Source organism: Chlorocebus sabaeus, chromosome 16 (assembly GCF_047675955.1).
Source record: "Chlorocebus sabaeus isolate Y175 chromosome 16, mChlSab1.0.hap1, whole genome shotgun sequence".
Taxonomy (NCBI): domain Eukaryota; kingdom Metazoa; phylum Chordata; class Mammalia; order Primates; family Cercopithecidae; genus Chlorocebus; species Chlorocebus sabaeus.
Window position 1 is genome coordinate 60,638,716 of NC_132919.1, and position 24,378 is coordinate 60,663,093.

Here is a 24,378-nt window from a genome sequence, read left to right on the forward strand (position 1 = left end):
CTAAAACTGGAAAGCAAAGTATGTGTTCTTTGTTTCTTCCAGTTAATGAATATGCAGGACACAAAGGGTGTTTAGAATATATATTAGAAAATTGAAACGATTTTCTGAAAGGAGCTCCTAAAGCAGAGGGATAATGAAGAGACAAAGTGAAAAAGATGCATGAAGAAGAAATCGGAACTTCTGATGTTTGTCAGTTTGGAATTGTATGCATTTAAAGAATTTAATCTATAAACTACGCTTTTAAGTTAGATAAGTCATTTACCTAGATTGGAGGCTGTTACACCAAAATTTAACTTGCATACCTATTTGGTTTTGTAATGAAGAAAGGATGAAATGAAGAAAGGATGTCAGGGTTGTAATATTATTTCATGCTGAAACTGCATCTTTAAAATGGTTGTCTTAGAACAAGTGTAACACAATAATTGAGTGCAACATCATACTAACCTGTCACTAGTACTCAAACTAATTCGAAGTTTAATTTTAAAACTGAAAATTAATTGTCCCTTCATCTAATGCTTGCTTACCCTAATTTTAGATAAAGTATCTAAAAGATGATAAATACCTTTATCCACGTTTTAAATTGCAGTTCTACATAGGGGGAAATTCTAAATAAATATTAAATAATAGAGAAATGATTTAGTTGCGTGATAATCTTAATACTGTGGAAGAGTGGAGAAGTGCATTTTATAAAATGGCAAAGATGTTAAAAAATGAATAAAAATCTTGTGCACTAACACTACAACTAATTAAATGTTCCTATACGCTTAAAAATATTTGTATCACTTATGTGAGCACCCTTGTGCTACAATTTTGGGGATACGAATTTCCTTTAAAAATACTATTACATTACTTTTATAATTATAACACATTTCAAAAACTAAAATGAAAAGCAAAGAACACTGGTAAGTAGTCAGCTAATGGGCATACGTATAAAGAAGCGTAGAGACTGAAACCTTCCTGATGATAGGAACTTTGTCTTATTTACTGCTATGTATCCACATTCCTTTTTTTTTTTTTTTTTTTGAGACGGAGTCTTGCTCTGTAGCCCGGGCTGGAGTGCAGTGGCCGGATCTCAGCTCACTGCAAGCTCCGCCTCCCAGGTTCACGCCATTCTCCTGCCTCAGCCTCCGGAGTAGCTGGGACTACAGGCGCCCGCCACCTCGCCCGGCTAGTTTTTTGTATTTTTAGTAGAGACGGGGTTTCACCGTGTTAGCCAGGATGGTCTCGATCTCCTGACCTCGTGATCCGCCCGTCTCGGCCTCCCTAAGTGCTGGGATTACAGGCTTGAGCCACCGCGCCCGGCCCCCCCTTTTTTTTTTTTTTTTTTTGAGACGGAGTCTCGCTCTGTCACCCAGGCTGGAGCTGGAGTGCAGTGGCACAATCTTGGCGCGATCTCAGCTCACTGCAAGCTCCGCCTCCCAGGTTCACGCCATTCTCCTGCCTCAGCCTCCCAAGTAGCTGGGACTACAGGTGCTCGCCACCACACCCGGCTAATTTTTTGTATTTTTAGTGGTGACGGGGTTTCACCGTGTTAGCCAGCATGGTCTCGATCTCCTGACCTTGTGATCCGCCCACCTGGGCCTCCCAAAGTGCTGGGATTACAGGCGTGAGCCACCACACCCAGCCTATCTACATTTTTGAATATTACCAGCCTCAGTAAATATTCATTAAATGAACAAAAGGCTAAAAGTGTATAACTATGATGTTCTTATTTTTGTGGTAGTAAGCATTATTTCTTTAAAGACTTGGTTAATTTCAAGGTTGATTTAATTTTTACTACCATGGTTTATGATCCATTTGTTTTATTTATTCTTATAGATTATACATTTTCCTCAAGCTTCTTACTGATACAAAAGTATTACAACTGAGTGAGAGACTTTCTTAACCATGACATGTCTTTTAGAACCACATGATCAAAGAACTGGAGGCCCGTGTCCAGCAGCTGACTGGAGAAGCAGAGAACAGTAATTTACAGAGGCAGAAATTAATTCAAGAAAAAGCGGAACTTGAAAGATGTTACCAGATAACGTGTAGTGAATTACAAGAAGTAAAGGCAAGGTATTGTCTGAAATCAGATATCTATCAGGTGTAGCTATAAAGTGCTGATATTAACTGTATAAGTTATCTGCCAAAATTAATTACACCTTGTGCGTTTAGCCATGGGAAGTTCCTAAACTAAATACTGCTCTTTGCTTGTTTGTTTGTTTGTTTATTTATTTAGAGACAGGGTCTCTGTCTGTCACCCAGACTGGGGTGCAGTGGCGTGATCATGGCTCACTGTATCTCAAACTCGGGCTCACGCAATTCTCTCTCCTGATCCTCCCAAGTAGCCAGGACTGCAGGCATGCACCACCGTGCCTGCCTAATTGTTCTGTTTTTATTTTTATTTTTGTAAAGACAGGGTCTCACTCTGTTGCCCAGGCTGGTCTCAAAGTCTTTTTCTGAAGTGATCCTCTTGCCTTGGCCTCCTGAAGTGCTGAAATTTCAGGCATGAGTCACTGTACCTAACCTGTTTTTAACATAAGCAGAATGTTTAGAAGCAGTTGACAAAATGATGGATACTTATTTAATATATTGAATGGAAATGTATTTGGATTTTGCTGGTTAAAAACATTCATTTTAGAGATTGGTTTTAAATACATTGGAAGTCTATTTTATTCTCTTGTTTTTAGGCGTAACACACTGCATAAAGAGAAGGACCATCTTGTAAATGATTATGAGCAAAACATGAAACTGTTACAAACCAAATACGATGCTGATGTAAACCTTCTAAAACAAGAACATGCTCTTTCAGCTTCTAAGGTATTATTTATGTTGGTAGATAATCCACGTGAAGTATTTATTCTCTCAGCCTAGAGCCATAGATAGCCAAGTAGAAATTATTTGGCATTTGAAATTAGTCTCTCTTTCACTTTATTCTTAAATTAACAGGAACTTCAGGAATTTTTATTGGTATTTAAAATGTTTAAAATTCTAAATGTCTACTATATAGCACAACACAAATGTTTAATAAACTGAATTCTGCTATAAGCTAATCATTTTAAGTGCCGAAGTTTTAAAAGGAGGAAACAAATAATGCTTAGTTGTATGAATAATACATTTTATAGAGTAATTATATGCGTTATTATTATTTTGAAATCTTGGTTCTGCTTTAGTTTTATAATTAACATTTTGAAGTTTTCTGTAAAGCTATTATTTTTATGTCAGTGTTACATTTCCATAACATTAAATATTATGTAGCATTTAATTTCTGTTTTTACTTTAAAATATTTTATTTTTATATCAGCATTACATTTTCATAATATTAAATACCCTGCTGCTTTTAATTTATACTTTTACTTTAAAAGATTAATTTTTCTAGTATCTTTTAAAAACATTTTTCATTCAGATTTCTAGATAATTTTAATTCTGATTGAACTTTCAGAGGTAAAAAAAAAAAGGGACATTTTTTCAATCAGAAGGTGTAATATGGTGCAAAAATCAATATTCTGCTTTTTATTCTTCTTAAAATCCTTCTAGGCATCTAGTATGATTGAAGAATTAGAACAGAATGTCTGTCAATTAAAACAGCAGTTACAGGAATCAGAACTTCAAAGAAAGCAACAACTAAGGGTGAGTCTTGTATTCCTACACAGAAGAACAATGGTCAAACACAGTTTTCTTGATTTAGATGTATAGTTGAAAGTCAATTAAAAAATAAAACTCAGAAATGCAGGTCGTCTTTTCTGATTCTTTTATCGCATTGTATAATTTTACATTTTATTTATCTTAATAGAGATTGATGCTAATGAGATGTAGAGAATAAAGTACAATATTTGAATTGGAATGATCTCTTTTGAGATTAGTTTTAAAAATAAATTTTTTAAAAATGTATTATTATTTTAGAATAATTTCCTTTTAAATTACCTGCCAATCTTCATAATTTCTCTCTTTCTTTCCCTCTTTCTTCTCGCCTCTCTCTCTCCCTCTGTCTCTCTCTTTTGCACCTTTTAGATCTTTTCTCTAGTGATCAGAAAATACCAAGGACTGTTATATGATGTAACTTCAAATTTATCATTTCTATATTTATTGACTTAGTCATTTTTAAAGTAATCTCTTAATCTTAAGGGTCAGAAAGATTTTCTTATACTGTAAAACAAGTACTTCTGAGAATAGTAATATCTTCAGATGACTAAGATTTTATGCCTTGTAGTATAAAGCTACTCAAATTTCTGCCTGTAGGGCTTACTCAATAATATACAAAACTCTGAACTAAAGTTTGACATTAAGTAGATTGACTGATTTCATTAGGTTGCTAATTTTATTGACTCTAGTATAATTTAAAGTATAGTAAATATAAACATTTATCATTCACAGGATCAAGAAAATAAGTTTCAAATGGAGAAAAGTCATTTAAAACACACCTATGAAAAAAAGGTAATATGTTTTATGGGAAGCTATAAAATATTTAAAATAGCAAATGAGGCATTAAGGCGGACTGATTTTTATAAAACCATACATTCTCACCTTTAAAGAATAACTTGTTTCTTTGTCTTTTTTTTTTTTTTTTTTTATACAGAGCCTTGCTCTGTCACCCAGGCTGGAGCAGTGGCGCAATCTCGGCTCAGTGTAGCTTCTGCCTCCCGGGTTCAAGGGATTCTCATGCCTCAGCCTCTTGAGGAGCTGGGACTACAGGTGTGCACCACCATGCCTGGCCAATTTTTGCGTTTTTAGTGGAGAGGGAGTTTCACCATTTTGGCCAGGTTGGTCTCAAATTCCTGGCCTCAAGTGATCTGCCCGTCTCAGCCTCCCAGAGTGCTGGGATTACAGGCATGAGCCGCCACGCTCGGCCAAGAATAATTTGTTTCTAAGTTAATTTCAGCTAACCAGTAATTAAATTTTGCTTATTTATTTTTCCTGTTTATATAATAAACAACTGCTTCAGTTCAATTTTTAGTTATATCAACATTAAAACACTGCTTGCATGTTACATTTAATGAGTGAAGAGTACAGCTGGCCCTTCATATCCATGGATTTCACATCCATGGATTCAATCAACCACGAATCAAAAATATTCAGGAAAAAAAATTACACAAAGGTTCAAAAACCATAACTTGGATTTGCCGTGTGTTAAGTACTATGTTGAATTCATGTGAATGAAATGATGTGTAAGCATTAGATTAGGTACTATGTAAGTTATTATGAGATGACTTAAAGTATATAGGAGGATGTGTGTAGGTTATATGCAAATACTACACCACTTTATAAAAGGGACTTGCGCATCCATGGATTTTGGTATCCTCAGGGGACCCTGGCACCAATTCCCCATGGATGCTGGGGGACAACTATGTTATTATCTTAACCTCTCATAATAACATGTTGAAATTGTATTTTCTTTCTACCAGTTTAAAAATATACAATCAATGGGATGTATTTGGTATTCTGTTGTGTCATACGTGCAACAAGAACTTTAAACATTTAACAAAGGAACCTAAAACAATGAAAGTACTGACTACTACTTGAAAAAGATTAGCAATTGTTCCTTGTTGTTTATAGTACTATTTCAACTGATATATGTTGATATCCCTCCTGTAATAACTAGGGGGTTATTGACACACTTAATACCTTAGGCAGTAAAGTGCCGAGTTTTATAGATTTATTTTTAAAATTTTTGTGTAAATTTGACAGGTACTAGCACAGTTTTTTTACATGGATATATTGCATAAGCATGAAGTCTGGGCTTTTAGTGTAACCATTTCCCAAATAGTGGACCCATTAGGTAATTTCTCATCCCTCGCCCCCTCCTAGCCTCCCACCCTTCCAAATCTTCAGGGTCTGTCATTCCACAGTCTCCACAATCTGTGTTCGTGTGTACCCATTATATAGCTTCCACTTACAAATAAGAACATGTGGCATTTGACTTTCCCTTTCTGAGTTGTTTCATTTAAGATAATGTACATGCAAATGGTGTGTGTGTGTGTGTGTGGTCTATATATATCTATATGTGTGTGCGTGTGTATGTATGCCACGTTTTCTTTATCCAGTCATCCATTTATCGACAGTTGATTCCATAGTTTGCTATTGTGAATAATGCTGTGAGAAACCTATGAGTACTGATCTTTTCCTTTGGGTAGATACCCAGAAGTGGAATTGCTGGATCAGATGGTAGTTTTATTTCTAGTTCTCTGAGAAGTCTCTATACTGTTTTCCTTGGAGGTTATACTAATTTACGTTCCCACCAGCAGAGTGTTAGTGTTTCTTTTCTCTACATCCTCACCAACATCTGTTATTTTTTGGCTTGTTAATAATAGCCATTCTGACTAGAATAAGATGGTATCTCATTGTGGTTTTAATATGCATTTCTCTAATGTTTAGTGATGTTAAGTATTTTTTCATAGGCCTGTTGGCCTTTTGTATGTCTTTTTTGAAAAAGGTCTACTCATGTCCTTTGCCTTCTTTATAATCGGTTATTAATTATTATTATTATTATTTTGTTGCTGCTGTTGTTGTTTGTTCCTTGTAAATTCTGGATATCAGTCCCTGGGCCAGGTGCATAGTTTGCAAATATGTTCTCCTATTCTGCAGGTTGTCTTTTCACTCTATTGATTATTTACTTTGCTTTCTAGAAGCTTTTTTAAAAATTAAGTCCCATTTGTCTGTTTTTGTTGCTTGTGCTTTCGAGGTCTTAGTCATGAATTCTTTGATTAGACCAATGTCCAGAAGAGTTTTCCTAGGTTTTCTTCTAGTATTTGTAAGGTTTCAAGTCCTACATTTAATTCTTTGATCCATCTTGAGTTGATTTTTATATATGGTGAGAGATAGGGATTCAATTTTATTCTTCTGCATATGGCAATTCAATTTACTGACCACCATTTATTGAAAAGGGTGTCCTTCCCCCAGTATATGTTTTTGTTGACTTTGTCAAAGATCATTTGGCTGTAGTTATGTGGTGGTGTTTCTGGGTTCTGTATTCTGTATTACCTAATAGAATACAGATCTATTTTTATGCCAGTTCCATGCTGTTTTGGTTACTATAACCTTGTAGTGTAAGTTGAGGTGAAATAATGTTATGCTTCCAGTGTTGTTCTTTTTGCTTTGGATTGCTTTGGCTAATCTGGCTCTTTTTTAATGCTATATGAATTTGAGGATTGTTTTTTCTAAGTCTGAGAAAATGATATTGATATTTTTGTAGGGATTGCATTGAATCTTAGATTGCTTTGTGCAGTATGGTCATTTTAACGATATTAATTCTTCAAATCTGTGAGCATGAGATATTTTTCCATTTGTTTGTGTCATCTACAACTTCTTTCTTCAGTGTTTTGTAGTTTTGCCTCCTTTTACCTCCTTGGTTAAATATATTCTTAGTTTTTTTTTTTTATAACTTTTGTAAATGGGATTGCTTCTTGATTTGGTTCTCAGCTTGTTTTTGATACTTAGAAATGCTACTGGTTTTTATACATTGATTTTGTATCCTAAAGTTTACGGAATTCAGCTATAAAATCTAAGAGGTTTTTTTGGAGGGGAGAAATCTTTAGGGATTTTTTTAGGTATAAGATCATATTATCAATAACTGATATAATTTGACTTCCTCTTTTTCTATTTGGATGGCTTTTATTTCTTTTTCTTGCTTGATTGCTCTGGCTAGGACTTCTAGTTCTATGTTGAATAGGCATGGTGAAAGTGAGCATCCTTGTCTTATTCCAGTTCTTATTGGGATTGCTTTCAACTTTTCCCTGTTTAGCGTGATGTTGTCTGTGGGTTTGCCACACAGATCCTTTATTATTTTGAAGTGTATTCCTTCTATGCCTAATTTGTTGAGGGTTTTTATCATTAGGGTATGGTCAATTTTATCAAATACTTTTTCTGCATCTGTTGAGAAGGTCATATGGTTTTTGCATTAATTCAATTTATGTGATGAATCACATTTAATGATTTGCATATGTTGAATCATCCTTGCCTCCCTGGAATAAAACCCACTTGATCGTGGTGTATTACATTTTTGATGTGCTGTTGGACTTGATTTCTTAGTATTTTATTAAGGATTTTTGCATATATGTTCATCAGGGATATTGGTCTGTACTTTTTTTGTTGTTCAGGCTTTTAAAAATCAATTTTGTCAATCTTTATCTTTTAAGTAGAACATTCATTCCATTTGCATTCAAGGTTAATGTTCATATGTGAGGTTTTTTTTCTTGTTATAATGTTGTCTAGTTGTTTCATAAATTCTTTGTTTCTTTTTTCTCTGTCTTTGTGGGTTGGTGTTTTGTCATGTCGCTATTTAATTTCTTTCTCTTCCTCCTTTGTGCAATTGCTTTGTAAGACCTGTAAGTTTATACGTAATTGTGTTTTTATGATGTTGAATACAGAGCTTTCATTTATATGTTTAGAACTCCTTTGAGCATTTATTATAGAACCAGCCTAATAGTGACAAATTCCCTCAGTATTTGCTTGTCTGGGAAATACCTTATATTTCTTCTGTTTATGAAGCTTATTATATCAGGATATAAAATTTGTGGTTGACAGTTTCTTTTTAAGCACTCTGAAGATAGGATCCCAATCTCTTCTGGTTTGTAAAAGGGTTCTGCTGAGAAGTCTGATGTTTTTTTCTTTATAAGTGACTAGATGCTTTTGTCTTGTTGAGTTTAGGATTTTTTCCTTTGTGTTGACTTTAGACAACATCTGGTGACTATTTCTCATGGTGAATTGCATCTTGCAATATCTTTTTCTAGTGTTTGTTGCACTTCTTGTATGTGGACGTTTAAATCTCTTGCTAGACTACAGAAGTTTTTGTCAATTATTTCCTCAAATAGGTTTTCTAAACTTTTTGCTTTTTGTTCTCTTTCAGGAATGCCAGTGATTTGTAACTTCAGTTGCTTTATGTAGTCCCATACTTCTCAAAGGCTTTGTTCATTCTTTTTAAATTTGTTTTTAGTTTATTTTTGTTTAACTGCATTAAGTCAAAAGTCATGTCTTCAAGTTCTGAGAATTTTCTTTTCTGCTTGGTCTAGTCAATTGTTGAAGCTTTCAGCTGTATTTTGTAATTTCTTAATTATTCATTTCCAGAAATTGTTTTTTCTAAGATATCTATCTCATTGGCAAGTTTTAAAAATTTATATCCTGAATTGATTTTGTGATGTCTTTGTGTTGGTTTTCAGAATATCTTTTATCTCATTGAATCTCTTTAAAATCAGCATTTTTAATTCTTTATCTGGCATTTCTTTTTTTCTTTTCTTTTTTTTTTTTTTTTTTTGAGGTGGAGTCTCGTTCTGTCGCCCAGGCTGGAGTGCAGTGGCGCGATCTCTACTCACTGCAAGCTCCGCCTCCTGGGTTCACGCCATTCTCCTGTCTCAGTCTCCCGAGTAGCTGGGATTACGGGCGCCCGCCACCATGCCCGGCTAATTTTTTTTTTTGTATTTTTAGTAGAAACGGGGTGTCACCATGTTAGCTAGGATGGTATCAATCTCCTGACCTCGTGATCCACCCACGTCAGCCTCCCAAAGTGCTGGGATTACAGGCATGAGCCATTGTGCCTGGCCTTTATCTGGCATTTCAAAAATTTTATTTTGGTTAGGATCCATTGCTAGAAAATTAGTGTGTTCCTTTGTGGGTACTATACTACCCTGCTTTTTCATACTTCTGGTACTATTATGGTGATTTATTCACATCTGGAGAAAGAGTAACTTCTTATTTTTGAATTTCATTGAAATGTAACTTTTTTTCTTGCGGATATAACTATGAAGTATGTTGAGTAGAGCTGTTTACTTCTGGATATGTTAAGTGTTAAGGCTTTGCATGATTTCCTTGGTTGTAAACAGGCTTAGTGTGGTGACTTTCTCAAATACTGGTTGTAGTAGTGGTGTACCTGGAAGGTAAGCGGGCTCATAGCCTCCTGAGAAGCCACAGTGGCATTGATGATTGTGGTAGCAAAGGACATGGAATTCTTATGTTATTCCTAAGCACTGTGCATTTGTGTCAGCAGATTACTATGGGGTTTGCAGGTCAGCCTCCAGACCAGTAGGTGGCACTTGCAGGTAAAAGCCAGTTGCCCTTGTAGGAATAAAGTTTATGCTTGATCTTTGTTAACCATGAGAGGTACTTCATTGCCCAGGCAATGGCTGGGCCATAGAATATTCAGTGGACTGGGTCATGTGCTCAGTCTCGTGGAGGCCAAATCTGGGCAGAGCCGGACTGGGCAAGTCTGCATTCATACCTCCTAACAGTGGGCACAAGCGCTAACCCTGACAGGGGTCTAGAGGCAGTCAGCATGTGACTGGAGATAAGGCTAGGCAAGAAACAGAGCAGCCACTGCTGCACCGAATTCTCTGCATGGGAAGAGATGGGTTTCCCACGTGCCTACTCCGGGTAATAGGGAGAGGGACCCACCTCTCACTCTTTAGACCTGAGGGAGCTCACATCCCTATTCCAAGTAAGGGAGCCAATTGGAACACTCAGAAATGTTACGTGCAGTTTTTTACTTTATTTTTCTAAGCTGCCTGTGGCCACAAAACCCACTACCCAGGCAAAACCATGCCTTTTCAGCAACTCTCCTCCTATTTCAGTCTATGAAGGAGGGGTATCCCAATTCTAGCACCCACAACTGGATTGCACACCACACTTACCTCTAAGTTCTGGCTGTGAGAGCTCTTCGCCTGCTCCAGATCCAGCACTCCAAATCCTGGCCCAAGACTAATGCTGGTGCTGCCGCCACTGCTAGGTTTCAGGCCCACTCAGCTTGATATGAATTAGAATCAAGAATGACATTGTCCTGTTGGGTCCCAGGTCTGAGACAATGCCTGGCGTACTTCCTGGTATTCCTTTTCACACTTTTCTGGCCTCTCTCCTAGTTATATCTAGGGCTTGGGAGGGACAGGGTGTTCCCCATGGCCTAGGTTGCACAGTTCCCCAATAGACAGGTAGATTACAGAGGGACATTCTCTTCCCCTCTCCTATATTGGAGCTTCACTCAGTTCTCAACCAGACCTAGCCACTGTCTCCCTGCTCACCTTCTCTTCCCCAGTATCTGAAGTTTTCTTTCACTTTCTGTTGATTTTTCATTCCCTTCTTGGACAAAATTCTTCCAAGTAGATAAGGCGTGTTGGGAAGGTCTCTGGTCCACCATCTCGGGAAGAACAGAGTTCTATAGATTTCTGACTATGAAACTTAAGTTTCTAAATTGTTTTTTTTGGTATAAGATGTAGAAAGTAAAAGAGTAGTTAAATGGCAAAGGTTTTGTTGCTGCTTTTATCACTATCTGCTATTTCAACATTTATCAAATCAACTTGTAACATACAAAATAATAGAAAATGAAAAAAGTTAACATTTATTTAGAATAAATACAAATTAAAATTAAATATGGTTTATATCACAAAATGTTAAAGACGCTTTGTAGTACCACATCTTGTTTATCCATATAGTCACTCAACAGATACCCATTAAATGGTTATATTGGGGAAGGTATTATATTAGGTACTGGGGTGGGGTTGAGGATGAATTAGACATAGATTCTGCCCTCCATGAGCTTCATGTATAGGAAGAAATCTGTTTCTGTCATTTGGAAAAGTGTTTCTAGTAACATGTATTGACCTGCACGTGTGTTTTTAAAAATCATAATAGATTTCCTTATTGTTGCAGTTCTAATGCAGCTCAATACAAGATGTTAAGTATATTTCATATGAAATGGACATACTTTTTCATAATCCTTGCTTCCTGTATAAGGCATCAGAGTCTTCTGGGTGTACTTGTTAGTCCACTGTTCATTCTTTGGGCAGATCACTGGCTGTCCATCCATTAAGGAAGAGCTTCCTGGCTTCCTGCTCTGTTGCAGTCTGGTAAGCCGTCTTCCTGATATTCTGGTATGTATGTGCCTGTGAGACAGACGGGTTGTGGTGAGGAGAAAGAGATGCACTGGCTATTTGTAAAATAAGGTTTTCCTATCCCAGGCTTCATTACATCCTACTGAGGACTGTTACACACATAGAGATAGACCTAGAAAGGAAGTCTTTCTTCTTCCTTTATCTTTTCTTGGGTATTTAGCTTCTAAGTAAACTAAGGTTTCTGCTATCAGTCTCCCTCCCTGGTGAATGTACACTAGAAAGTGAATATTAGAGCTCAGTTCATCTGTATCCAGTAGCCTGCTGACCATTCCTACTCTATTTCACTTGAAGGAGCAGACCTAAATCCTTTTTATTAGGTATCTTAACTACAGTGATTCCCTTTCCATGCGGTATCAATTGACCTTGCTTTTTAATAACATTACTTGTTAAAGTGTATTAGTTGTTTTCACTGTAAATAAGATTTGTTTAAAATAATAACAATCTTTAAAAGAAAAATAGCCATCGTTGTTCCTATTGCATATGTTCCTAGCATTATTTACATTGGAAGAAAATGTTGCTCAGGATGCTACTTTTTATTTTACAATTAATTTCATAATCTCCCCCTTTTACATTGACATCTGTTTTTCTTTCTTTATTAAACCTGCTGTGTTCTCAAGCCTTGAAGTTTTGATGTCTTATATCCCTCTCAGGGAATATCCTTTTTGATAGCTCAAAGACCTGACATAAATCTTCCGTAGCCCTGGACTGTGTAACTGTAGAACTAAATGGGATGTATAGGGTTTTTTGTTGTTGTTGTTAGTGTTACGGGTGTGCACATTCAATAACTTTCGGTATAAAACTTAGTTCTAAATACCTCTTTAGGAGGAGGAAATGCCATTGAATGACATTGTTCTCTGCTGCCTATGAGACAGCAGCAGGACAGGAGCATAGGATTTTAACTTGTCTTTGAGGTAAAAGAAGCAGCATCCGATGCTGTCCCTAATTTAAGCACACACATATTATGTAATGGCCTTTAGTGATCTCTAGTGGCTATTGCCTGCTCTTAAGATCTTTGAACATCAAACAAATAATAAGTAGTAAACTGAAATGTCATTGTTTGATGAAGTGTCCTCATCTGTTAAATCAGGAAATGGTTAGACTAAATTATTTTACTAGCAAGGAAACACCTGCCCCCTACAAATAACCTATTGCTTATTTTCCAAACAGTTACCAGAGAGTAAAAGATGGTGCTGTTTACCTAGAGAAACATGCCAGACATATGTTAAGCACCTATGTTCTAAAATGTACTGAATTGAAATATCTACTTACAATCATTCTGATGGAACTGTTTAACAAATGAGATACGAAGTCTAATGGAGTTCACAATCCATAAAATATAGTTATTCCAATGCCTAGCAATCATGTGTACTTTTTAAAATCATGTTTAAAATAGTCACAGCTTTATATTTAACATATTGGATAGTGTTTTTGAACTACTACTGACATAATTTTTAAGAGTATGTATACCTTTAGTGATGTTTTAAAATGTGAAATTGTGCAGTGAAAAGATTTACAGAAGTTATGCAACCTAATCCCCCATATTTTTCATATAGGGAAGCAGAGGTCATAGCAGTTAAGAGGCATTGCGGAGTTATTCAGCTAGTCAGTGTTTGGGTCAGTACCTCGTCTGTGCACTTTACTATGCTATGGTGTCTGTCACAGTATATCTAGTTTCTGATGTATAGCACAATCTCTTTCTTATTTACACAATATTCCTTTTGTGATTACCTAAATTCTTGGGATGCAAGGGAACAAAAAAATATTTAGTGAATATTCAATAAATGTGCTTATGGTTATTTAAGTCAATTATTTATAGCAAATTCTCATTTTTGAGAATATATTATGTATCCTTGACTATCTGGTTTGTGTTTTCATTATGTATCACTTTTAAGTTCTTTTCTGGTATTAACAATTTATAGTGGGGAAAGGATTACAAGCAAATAATTTATTGCTTACTACCATTTGTACATTAAAAAGGAATGGTTGGCAATAGTATTATCTCCTTCTACGTTGTTTGTTTCTTTTATGTACAAACAAAGATTTTTTTTTTTCCCCCCGAGACGGAGTCTTGCTCTGTTGCCCAGACTGGAGTGCAGTGGCACAATCTCAGCTCACTGCAACCTCTGCCTCCCGTGTTCAAGTCATTCTCCTGCCTCAGTCTCTCGAGTAGCTGGGATCACAGGCGTGTGCCACCACGCTTGGCTAATTTTTGTATTTTTAGTAGAGACGGAATTTCACCATGTTAGGCAGGATGGTCTCGATCTCCTGACCTTGTGATCCGTGTGCCTCAGCCTCCCAAAGTGCTGGGATTACAGGTGTGAGCCACCGTGCCCAGTGCAAACAAGGATTTTTTTTTTTTTTTGAAACCCACCAAAAGTATTGATCTCTTCTGTTTTGCCGAGATCTGTATGCAATGATTTCTCCCTTTTCTGGTGTTTACTTGTATCACCCACAACTATCTGGAATATAGGTAAAAACTAAAAATGCCATCCAAAAAGGCTCTTAAACAATACAGATATATTCAATTAAGAAAAAACAGATTTAAAACAATACTTATTGACTACTGGAGTACGGGCTAGATATTATCCTGTGTCCTAGGGATATAAAAATGAGAAACAGTTTCTACCTTAAGAAACCCCCAGCTCAACAGTATGGTCATTGGCATGTTGATGTTTACCTCAGAGGGGAGTCCCTCATTTTCCTGCCCAGAGAATTTCATTCTAATAATTTTAGAAGCAATAAATTAGATCAAGGTGCTTGTGTTAGCACACTGACAAGTATCAAGAAATGGCGGCTGAAAACTTGTCAGAGGTGAAGATTCAATAATGAATGATAAAAAGCAGTTACAAAAAGTCAAAATGCTTAGCAATTCAGGTACTACTTTCTGAAAAGGTAGACAGACTAAGGGAATTACTGTGTTGTGGCACACTGTGATTTTGGGTGTTCATAATAACCTTGAGTTATTCAATCTGAGAAGGTAATAATAATGTTTCACATATACTGACCATTTATTATGTTCCTCCTGTTGTTCTAAGGTCTTTACATCAAGTAATTTATTAACTTATCACAATTCTTTGATATACTCATTGTTATCGCAATTTTTCAGAGGAGCCAACTGAGGCAAGGAATGTTATGTGGTTTGTGAAGGAACAGGGACACAAATCCATGCCATCTGATTGTGAGCTTGGACTCATAATCAGTGTGCAATTTTAGAGATAGATTTTTCTCAAAAAGTTAATTTTTTGAAGCTTCCCATTTAAAGGGATAAATCTCAATTGTGCTTTTATGCAGGCAGTTCTGAGTCCCAGAAAAAAAAAAAATCAGCAGTAGAGGGGAAACTACTGGTACATGGTACATTGGAGGCACAGTGCCAATGTGCAAAATACCTATTGACTTGTCAGCAACTCTGATAGCAGTTCCTTGTTGGTTTCCCATGTGACGTATCATTTTAGACTACCAGTGAAGCAGGCCGTGGCTTGAGGAGAAACGTGCCTCCTCGGTAGAGCAGCGTAACCTAGTGCAAACCCTCCTGGGAATTGGTTTTAGCTGTATCTCTGCGAGGGAGACCACACTTAGAGACCCATAATAGAAGCACAGTTACAGCCCCTGTAGTTTTTGTCAAGCAGCAAACTGAATGGTGTTCTGAATGTCAAGCACCAAATCTGAGTGGTGTATGGTGTTCAAGAATGAGGAGGAGAACATAACCAAAATGGAGTCTGTGGGAAAGTATTGTAGAAGAAAGGAATGAGAGCATTATACAGAAGATTCAGAGGAAGGAGTTTCTCCTGAAAATGTATTACTCCAGAAGAAAATGTTTAAAAATTCACCAGTAGCATACAAGAAGATACGATATCTATGAAGGAGGAACAGATACCATAAGGAAAGAAAGGGATGAAGTGAAAATTGTCATAAGGAAATCGTAAGGAAACCAAAAGTACAATAGCAGACTTAAGATCACATAGGAGCTGGTTGGGTTAGGTCAGATTTTGTAAAGAATTAAATCAGTGATATGAAGGCAAGGCATAATGACCTTTCAGACTGCAAAAGAAAGGGACAAAGAATCAAAAATTTTGAGGAAGGTGATGTTAAGGCAGAAAATATAAAACCAGTATACAACAACTGATATTTCTGAAGGAACGCTCAGAATAAAGTAACACAGAAATAACTAAAGATATGAGAAAACTTTTCAGAAGGTCTGTGTATGTAATTTTAAAGTTTCCACTCTTTATCAGCTAAAAATCAATACAAGAAGATTTTAAAAAACGTTTGAATTACAGTATAAAGAGAATGATGTTTATAAATGTCCAGACCAGGGGAAAGGGAAAGCAAAGATTAGGTGACTTTAGTCTTCTTATTTGCAAACCTAAACGTCATAAAACAATAGAGAAACTAACATATGCTGTGTTTTAGGCCAAAATGTTGTGACCTAAGAATCTTGTACCCATATGCGTAAATGCAGCAGAATGACAGTATTGAATGTGCAAAGCCTCAAAAGATACAGCACTTGGATATTCTTTTTGAAAAATAAAATTACCAGATGATGGACTTTAATCAACCTAAGTATAAACAAAAAATCAAATCAAACAAAAAAATTACTCAAGAATGAAAAAGTACTGGTGAATGCCAAAATTAAAATAGAGATGAATTTAAATATTTATTGTGTACCACAATATAAACAATGGAAATGTCAGAAGAGAATCTTGAAAAAGAAGGTATGTGAAGTTAAAAGAAGGTATGTGAAGTTAAAACAATTTAAAACCACTATCTGCCTCAGCATCTCGAGATGATATACAAGAAAACCAAAATGGCTAGGAGAGGGAGAAGTAAACATATGCCAAGCTATTATTTTTAACAGGGCATAGGTATTAATTTTTAACTTGCTGAATATTAGAGGGATGTAGATTAAAAATAATTGTGAAATATTTATGGCATCATTGGTGTAGTTAAAATCTGTTTCCAAAGACAATGTCCTTGACAAAATACTAGCAAACCAAATTCAACAGCACATCAAATGATCAGACACCATGACCAAGTGGGTTTATTGTTGGGATGCAAGGATTGCTCGAGATAGGTAAATCAATAAATGTGAGAAAGGATGGCTGACTAGATGCAGCTAGAAAGAATGTCTGCCCCCACGGTGTAGGACATTGGGAAGACTGGCGCATTCCAAGTCAATCTTCAGAGGGAAGTTATTGAGAGTGGACAGTGGGAGGACAGAGACACTGGACTGAAAGGGGAGGAAGCTGGGAACCCTGCATGGGGCTGCCATGCACTGGGTCTTCTTCCTGGCTCCTAATGACTCCTGGGGAATGGGTGAGTTGAGCAGGCAAGGAGCGAGCTGCTCTTGCCTTGGACCTCTGGAATCCTGGCAGCAGAAGACCCCGTGACTCCCACACTTGAGCTGGCAGAGAGAGTTGCTTAGAGAGACGGTTGGGGCAGGACTCCAACCTGTACGGAGCCCAGAGAGTTTTGATGTGGGAATGTCTGCAGGGGAGCATGGCTGGGGTCACCTATTCCCTAAGGCTGACCATGTTCCTCTGGGAGACTCTAGCCTTAAAAAATGGTTGAACCTGAACAGAGCAGATGGGGCCAGTCTTACCTGAACTTTCCCATCTGCTGGCCTCTCCTAGGGCCATAGCCTGGCTTTGCCTGCTTACAGTGCAGTCTTCAGATGCCCAACCAGGATGCCACCCCCGGGTCCTCATCATAGCTCCTGTGCTGGCAGACTGTGCCAGATTGTCAGAGAGCTCCTACAGAGTGGCCCCACTGACATGCACCGGCCTACTTACACTCTCCCTCTACTGCAGCCTCCCCCATGCTGCTTTACCAGCAAGCACTCACACATGGCCATCCCGCTATTTCCATATCGACACATGTATGCGTGGGTGAACCTTGCCCTTCCATGCTGGTGTGGTGATGTGCGTGCACCCCACTGCGCCATTGCTGCCAGCGTGAATGCACCTGTCCCCCACGTGCTGCTGTGTTGCAGTGCTGCCATTTCTGGCATGAAAGCACTCAGGGAGTCCAGTGGCCCTGTCTCCCACCACCATTGCCACCAGTGTGAATATGCACAAGAAGTTTGCCAGCCCCACCCTAGCCAGAAACCCATTGCTGTGCCAATGCTGCCACCAGTGTGAATGTACACACAGATGTCAGTGACCCCTCCCCTCCATGGTGCCACTGATGCCACTGTGAATGTGCATATAGAGGCTGGCAGTCACTGGTCTGCCAGTGCCCCACCCCAGCTGACAAGGGTGAAACCTGCTGTACTACCACTGCTGCTGGCAGATGCAAACAAGCATGAATCACATTGCCACTACCTGATGAAGCACTTTGGCTGGCACCACTCATTGAAGTGTTGTGGCCATCAGACCAGGAACACTTTGGCCCATTTAACACAGCAGGTTCCCAACTTTGAGGGACCAGAGAGCAAAGCCAGTGACCCGATACCAGCCCCTTAGAGTTAGAGTATACAGTGTGGGAGTATTGAGCTGAACCTTGGCCCCCTCAAAATCTACTAGAAGTGAAGCCAGTTGATGGACCCCACCTTCCAGTTGGTGGAAGCCACAAACCCCCAAAGACATCAGTGGAGATAAAAGCAAAAAACAAAACAACCCCACCATCCAAAGGGCAGCAACTTCAAAGGTTGAAGGGACATGAGCCTACACAGATGAGAAAGAACCAGAGCAAGAACTCTGGCAACTCAAAAAGCCAGAGTGTCTTCTTACCTCCAGACACCTGCAGTAGTTCCCCAGCAATGGTTCTTAACCAGGCTGAAATGACAGAAGTAGAATTTAGAATATGAACAGGAATGAAGATGATTGAGATTCAGGTGAATGTTGAAACCCAATCCAAGGATTATAAGGCATACAATAAAATGATATAGGATCTGAAATATGAAAATGCCTTTTTAACAAATAACCAAACTTACCTGATAGAGCTGGACAATTCACTTCATGAATTTCAGAATACAATCATAAGTGCTAACAGTAGAATCAACCAAGCTGAGGAAAGAATCTCAGAACTTGAAGAATGGCTATCTGAAATAACTAGTTAGACAAAAATAAAGAAAAAAAAAGTAAAATGAAAACAACTTCAGAGAAATATGGGATTATGTGAAGAGACCAAATCTATGACTTACTGATGTCCCTGAAAGGGAAAGAATGCAAGTAGCTTGGAAAATATACTTCAGGTTATCGTTCATAAAAATTTCCCCAAACTTGCTAGAGAGACCAACATGTAAATTTAGGAAATGCAGAGAACCTTTGCAAAGTACTACACAAGAAGACCATCCCCAAGACATGTAGTTATTAGATTCTCCAAGGTCAAAATAAAAGAAAAAATATTAAAGACAGCTAGAGAGAAGGGGCAAATCACCTACAAAGTGAAGCCCATCAGGATAACAACAAACCTTTCAGAAGAAACCCTACAAATCAGAAGACACTGGGGGCCTATATTCAGCATTCTTAAGGAAGAGAATTTTCAGCCAAGAGTTTTATGTCCAGTCAAACTAAGCTTTATAAGCAAAGGAGAAATAAGATCCTTTTCAGACAAGCAAATGCTAAGGGATTTCATTACCACCAGACCTACCTTACAAGAGGTACTGAAGAGAGTCCTAAACATGGGAAGGATAGACTATTACCAGCCACTACAAAAACACACTTAAGTACATAGACCAATGACACGATAGAGCAACCACACAAACAAACCTGTAGTACAGCAAGTTTCACCCTTGTCAGCTGGAGTGGGGCACTGGCAGACCAGTGACTGCCAGCCTCTATATGCACATTCACAGTGGCATCAGTGGCACCATGGAGGGGAGGGGTCACTGGCATCTGTGTGTACATTCACACTGGTGGCAGCGTTGGCATAGCAGTGGGTTTCTGGCTAAGGTGGGGCTGGCAAACTCTAGCTGCATAGTAACCAGCTAACAACATGATGTTAGGATGACAGGATCAAATCAGCATATATCAATACTAACCTTGAATGTAAATGGGCAAAATGCCCTAATTACAAGGCACAGAGTGGCAAGTTGGATAAAGAGGCAAGACCCAATAGTATGCTGTCTTTGAGAGACACATCTCATAGGCAGTGACATCCATAGGCTCAAAGTAAAGGGATGGAGAGAAATCCACCAAGCAAGTGGAAAACAGAAAAAGCAAGGGTTGCTATTCTAATTTCAGACAAAACAGCCTTTAAACCAACAAATATCAAAAAAAGACAAAGAAGGACATTACATAATGATAAAGGGCTCAATTCAACAAGAAAACCTAACTATCCTGAATATATATGCACCCAACACAGGAGCACCCAGACTCATAAAGCGAGTTCTTAGAGACCTCTGAAAAGACTTAGACAACCACTGGATAATGATGGGAGACTTCAATACCCCAAGGGAGAAAACTAACAAAGATATTCAGAACCCAAATTTGGCCCTTGACCAAATGCATGTATAGACATCTACATAACACTCCACCCAAAACAACAGAATATATATTCTTCTCATCTGCACATGGCACATACTCTAAAACCAAGCACACAATTGGACACAAAACAATCCTTAGCAAATAAAAAAAGCAAAATTATACCAGCTACACCCTTGGACCACGGTGCAGTAAAAATAGAAATTAATACTAAGAAAATCACTCAAAACCATATAATTACATGGAAATTAAACAACCTGCTCCTGAATGACTTTTGGGTAAATAATGCAATTTAGGCAGAAATCAAGAAATTCTTTAATGAGATTAAAGATACAATGTACCAGAATCTCTGGGATATAGCAAAGGCAGTGTCAAGAGGGAAGTTCATAGTGCTCAGCACTCATATCAAAAAGTTAGAAAGACACCTAATAGTACAACTAGAGCAACTGGAGAAACAAGAGCAAACCAACCCCAAAGCTAGCAGAAGACAAGACATAACCAAAATTAGAACTGAACTGAAGGAAACTGAGATGCGAAAAACCATACAAGAATACTTCCCAATACTGAACCAGGAATTAACTGAATCCCTGAACAGACCAATAATGAGTTCCATAATTAAATCAGTAATAAAAAGCCTACCAACCAACCAACCAACCAACCAAACAAACAAACAAAAACCAGGGCCAGAGGGATTCACAGCCTAATTCTAGCAGATGTGTAAAGAAGAGCTGCTACTGTTCCTACTGAAACTATTCCAAAAAATTGAAGGAGGAACTCCTTAACTCATCCTGTGAGGTCAGCATCATATTGATACCAAAACCTTACAGAGACATGACAAAAAAAGTAAGCTTCAGGCCAATTTCCTTGATAAACATTGATACAAAAGTCTTCAACAAAATTCTAGGAAACCAAATTCAGCAGCACATCGAAAAGCTACTTCACCACAATCAAGTATACTTTATCTCTGGGATGCAAGGTTGACTCAACATGTGGAAATCAATAAATGTGATTCATCACATAAACAGAACTAAAGACAAAACCCACAAGATCATCTCAATAGCTGCAGAAAAGGCTTTTGATAAAATCCATTATCTCTTCATGTTAAACAAACTCTCAACAAACTAGGCATTAAAGGAACATACTTCAAAATAATAAGAGCCATCTATGAGAAACTCACAGCCAACATAATACTTAGTGGGCAAAAGCTGGAGACATACTCTTAAAAACCTCAGCAAAGTAAAGATGCCCTCTCTCACCACTCCTAATTAACATAGTACTGGAAAACCTGGCTAGAGCAATCAGGCAGGAGAAAGAAATAAAAGGTATCCAAATAGGAAGAGAGGAAGTCAAATATCCCTTTTTGCAGATGATACGATTCTATGCCTAGAAAACCTTATAGTCTTTGCCCCAAACTCCTTGATCTGATAAACAACTTCATCTGATAAAAAAAACTATTTTTTCAGGATACAAAATCAATGTACAAAAATCACTAGCATTCTTACACACCAGCGACATCCAAGCTGAGAACCAAATCAAGAATGCCGTTCCATTCACATTAGCCACAAAAAGAATAAAATACCTAGGAATACACCTAACCAGAGAGGTGCAAGATTTCTACAATGGGATAAAAAACATTGCTCAATCTAATCAGAGATGACACAAATAAATCAAAAAACATTTCATGCTCATGGATAGGAAGAATCAATATTGTTAAAATGGCCATACTGCCCCAAACAATTTACAAATTCAGCGGTACTCTTATCAAACCACCAATGACATTCTTCACAGAGTTAGAAAAAAACTGTTTTACAATTCATATAGAACCAAAAAAGACATTGAATAGCCAAGACAATCGTAAGCAAAAAGAACAACCTGGAGGCATCACATTGCCCAACTTCAAACTATAGTATAAGCCTACTGTAACCAAAACAACATGGTACGGTACAAAACAGACACATAGATCATTGGAACATAATAGAGAACCCAGAAATAAGGCTGCATACTTTTAACCATGTGATCTTCAACAAAGTCAACACAAACAAGCAATGGGGAAAGGACTCCCTTTTCAATGAATGGTGCTGGGATAACTGGCTAGCCATATACAGAATATTGAAACTGGATCCCTTCCCTACACCATAAGCAAACATAAAGTCAATATGGATTAAAGACTTAAATGTAAAAGTGAAAACTATAAAAATCCTGAAAGTTTACCTAGAAATTACCATTCTGGATATACAAAGTGGCAAAGATTTACAATCAACAGAGTGAAGAAGCAAACTACAGAATGGGAGAAAATATTTGCAAACATTTATCTGATAAGGGACTAATATCCTAAATGTATAAGGAATTAAAACAACTTTATAGCAAAAACACAAATAACCTGATGTTTAAAAAATGGGCCAAGGACCTGAATAGACACTTTTCCAAAGAAGATATACAAATAACAGGTATATGAAAAATTCTAGACATCATTAATCATCAAGGAAAGGCAAATCAAAACTACAATGAAATATTACCTCATACTTGTTAGAATGGCTTTTGCTAACACACACATATACACGCGCACACACACACAGACACACACACATACCCCAAAGGGATAACAAGTATTGGCCAGGATGTGGAGGAAAGAGAGCTTCTGTACTCTGGTGGTGGGAATGTCATTATGGCAAACAGTATGGAAGTACCTCAAAAAATTAAAAATAGCACTACCATATCATTCAGCAATTTCCACTTCTGGGTTTATATCCAAAGGAAATGAAATCAGTATGTTTAAGAGATATTTACATTCCTATGTTCATTGCAGCACTATTCACAAGAGCCAAAATACAGAATCAAGCTAAGTATTTGTCTATGGGTGAATGGGATTGACCTAAGTGTTCATCTGTGGATGGAAGAAACTGTGGTATATATACACAGTGGAATACTATGCAGCCTTAAAAAAGAAACTCCTGTCATTTGTAATAACATGGAAGGTCCTGGAGGACAAGTACTGCATTATCTCACTTATACGTGAAATCTGAAGTAACAATCAAACTCCTAGAATCAGATAATAGAATGGTGGTTACTAGGGGCTGGGTGGGGAGGGATGTCAGAGAATGGGTAGATGCTGTTGAAAGAGTACAGAGTTTTAGTTTAGGCTGGTCACAGTGGCTCATGAGTATAATCCCAGCACTTTTGGACGCCAAGAGAGGTTCACTTGAGGGCAGGCATTTTATACCAGACTGGGCAACATAGTGAGACCCTGATTCTAAAAAAATATTATCCAGATGTGGTGGTACATGCCTATAGTCTTAGCTACCTGGGGGGCTGATGTGGGAGGCTCACTTGAGCTCAGCAGTTTGAGGTTACAGTGAGCTATCATTGTGCCACTGTACTCCAGCCTGGGTGGCAGTGAGACCCTGTCTCAAAAAAACAAAAAAGTTTTAGACAGGAGGAATAAGTATCTGGAGATATAACATGATTATTATTATTAATAATAATCTGTAGTATAATTGAAAATTGCTAAGAGAACAAACTTTAAATGTTCTCATCACAAAAATAAGTATATATACGATATGATGACTATGTGAATTAGCTTGACTTAATATTTCTACAATGTGTACATGTATCAAAACTTCATGCATATCGTATGTATATACAATTTGTCATTTGTCAATTAAAATAAATTTTAAAAACTGTTGTATACCTCAAAAATGTATATATTTTTTGCCAATTATATGGCAATAAAGCTGGAAAAGCCATTTTCTGTCTCTATGTATCAATCTGTCAGAACATGGAGGAGTTGGGGACAGTAACAAAATGCCTTGTATAAAAAGTAACATAAAAAATTAGGAAACAGGAAAAAATGGCATAAATAATAATATTTTAGTGCTAGCAATAAATCTAAGAACATCCTCTATTAAAAGAAGAAAGTGTATGATTTGGGCTGAATTCAGCTTGCAGGAGAACTTGACTAACAAAGAACAATTAAAGCAAAAGGATAGGTAAATATGTGTAAGTAAACACCAGTGTAAGATAACATTTCACTTACTAGTTTCTCCGTTTAACTTTCTTCTGAATTGTCCTTCCCCCAACCTTTTACTTGAATACATTTACTTTTC

The 24,378-nt window shown here is 37.4% G+C and overlaps 1 protein-coding gene across 13 annotated transcripts in view; it reads left to right on the top strand.

The window, feature by feature from the left end:
* The window catches only part of CEP112 (centrosomal protein 112), a 549,518-nt gene that overhangs the window by 151,838 nt on the left and 373,302 nt on the right, over positions 1 to 24,378 (top strand). For all 13 annotated transcript variants that reach the window (XM_073005103.1, XM_073005106.1, XM_073005112.1 and 10 more), the window contains 4 exons: positions 1,904 to 2,058; positions 2,673 to 2,802; positions 3,520 to 3,612; positions 4,357 to 4,416. In XM_073005103.1, coding sequence (XP_072861204.1) covers positions 1,904 to 2,058; positions 2,673 to 2,802; positions 3,520 to 3,612; positions 4,357 to 4,416 — 438 coding nt within the window. The remainder of the gene's footprint in view (positions 1 to 1,903; positions 2,059 to 2,672; positions 2,803 to 3,519; positions 3,613 to 4,356; positions 4,417 to 24,378) is intronic.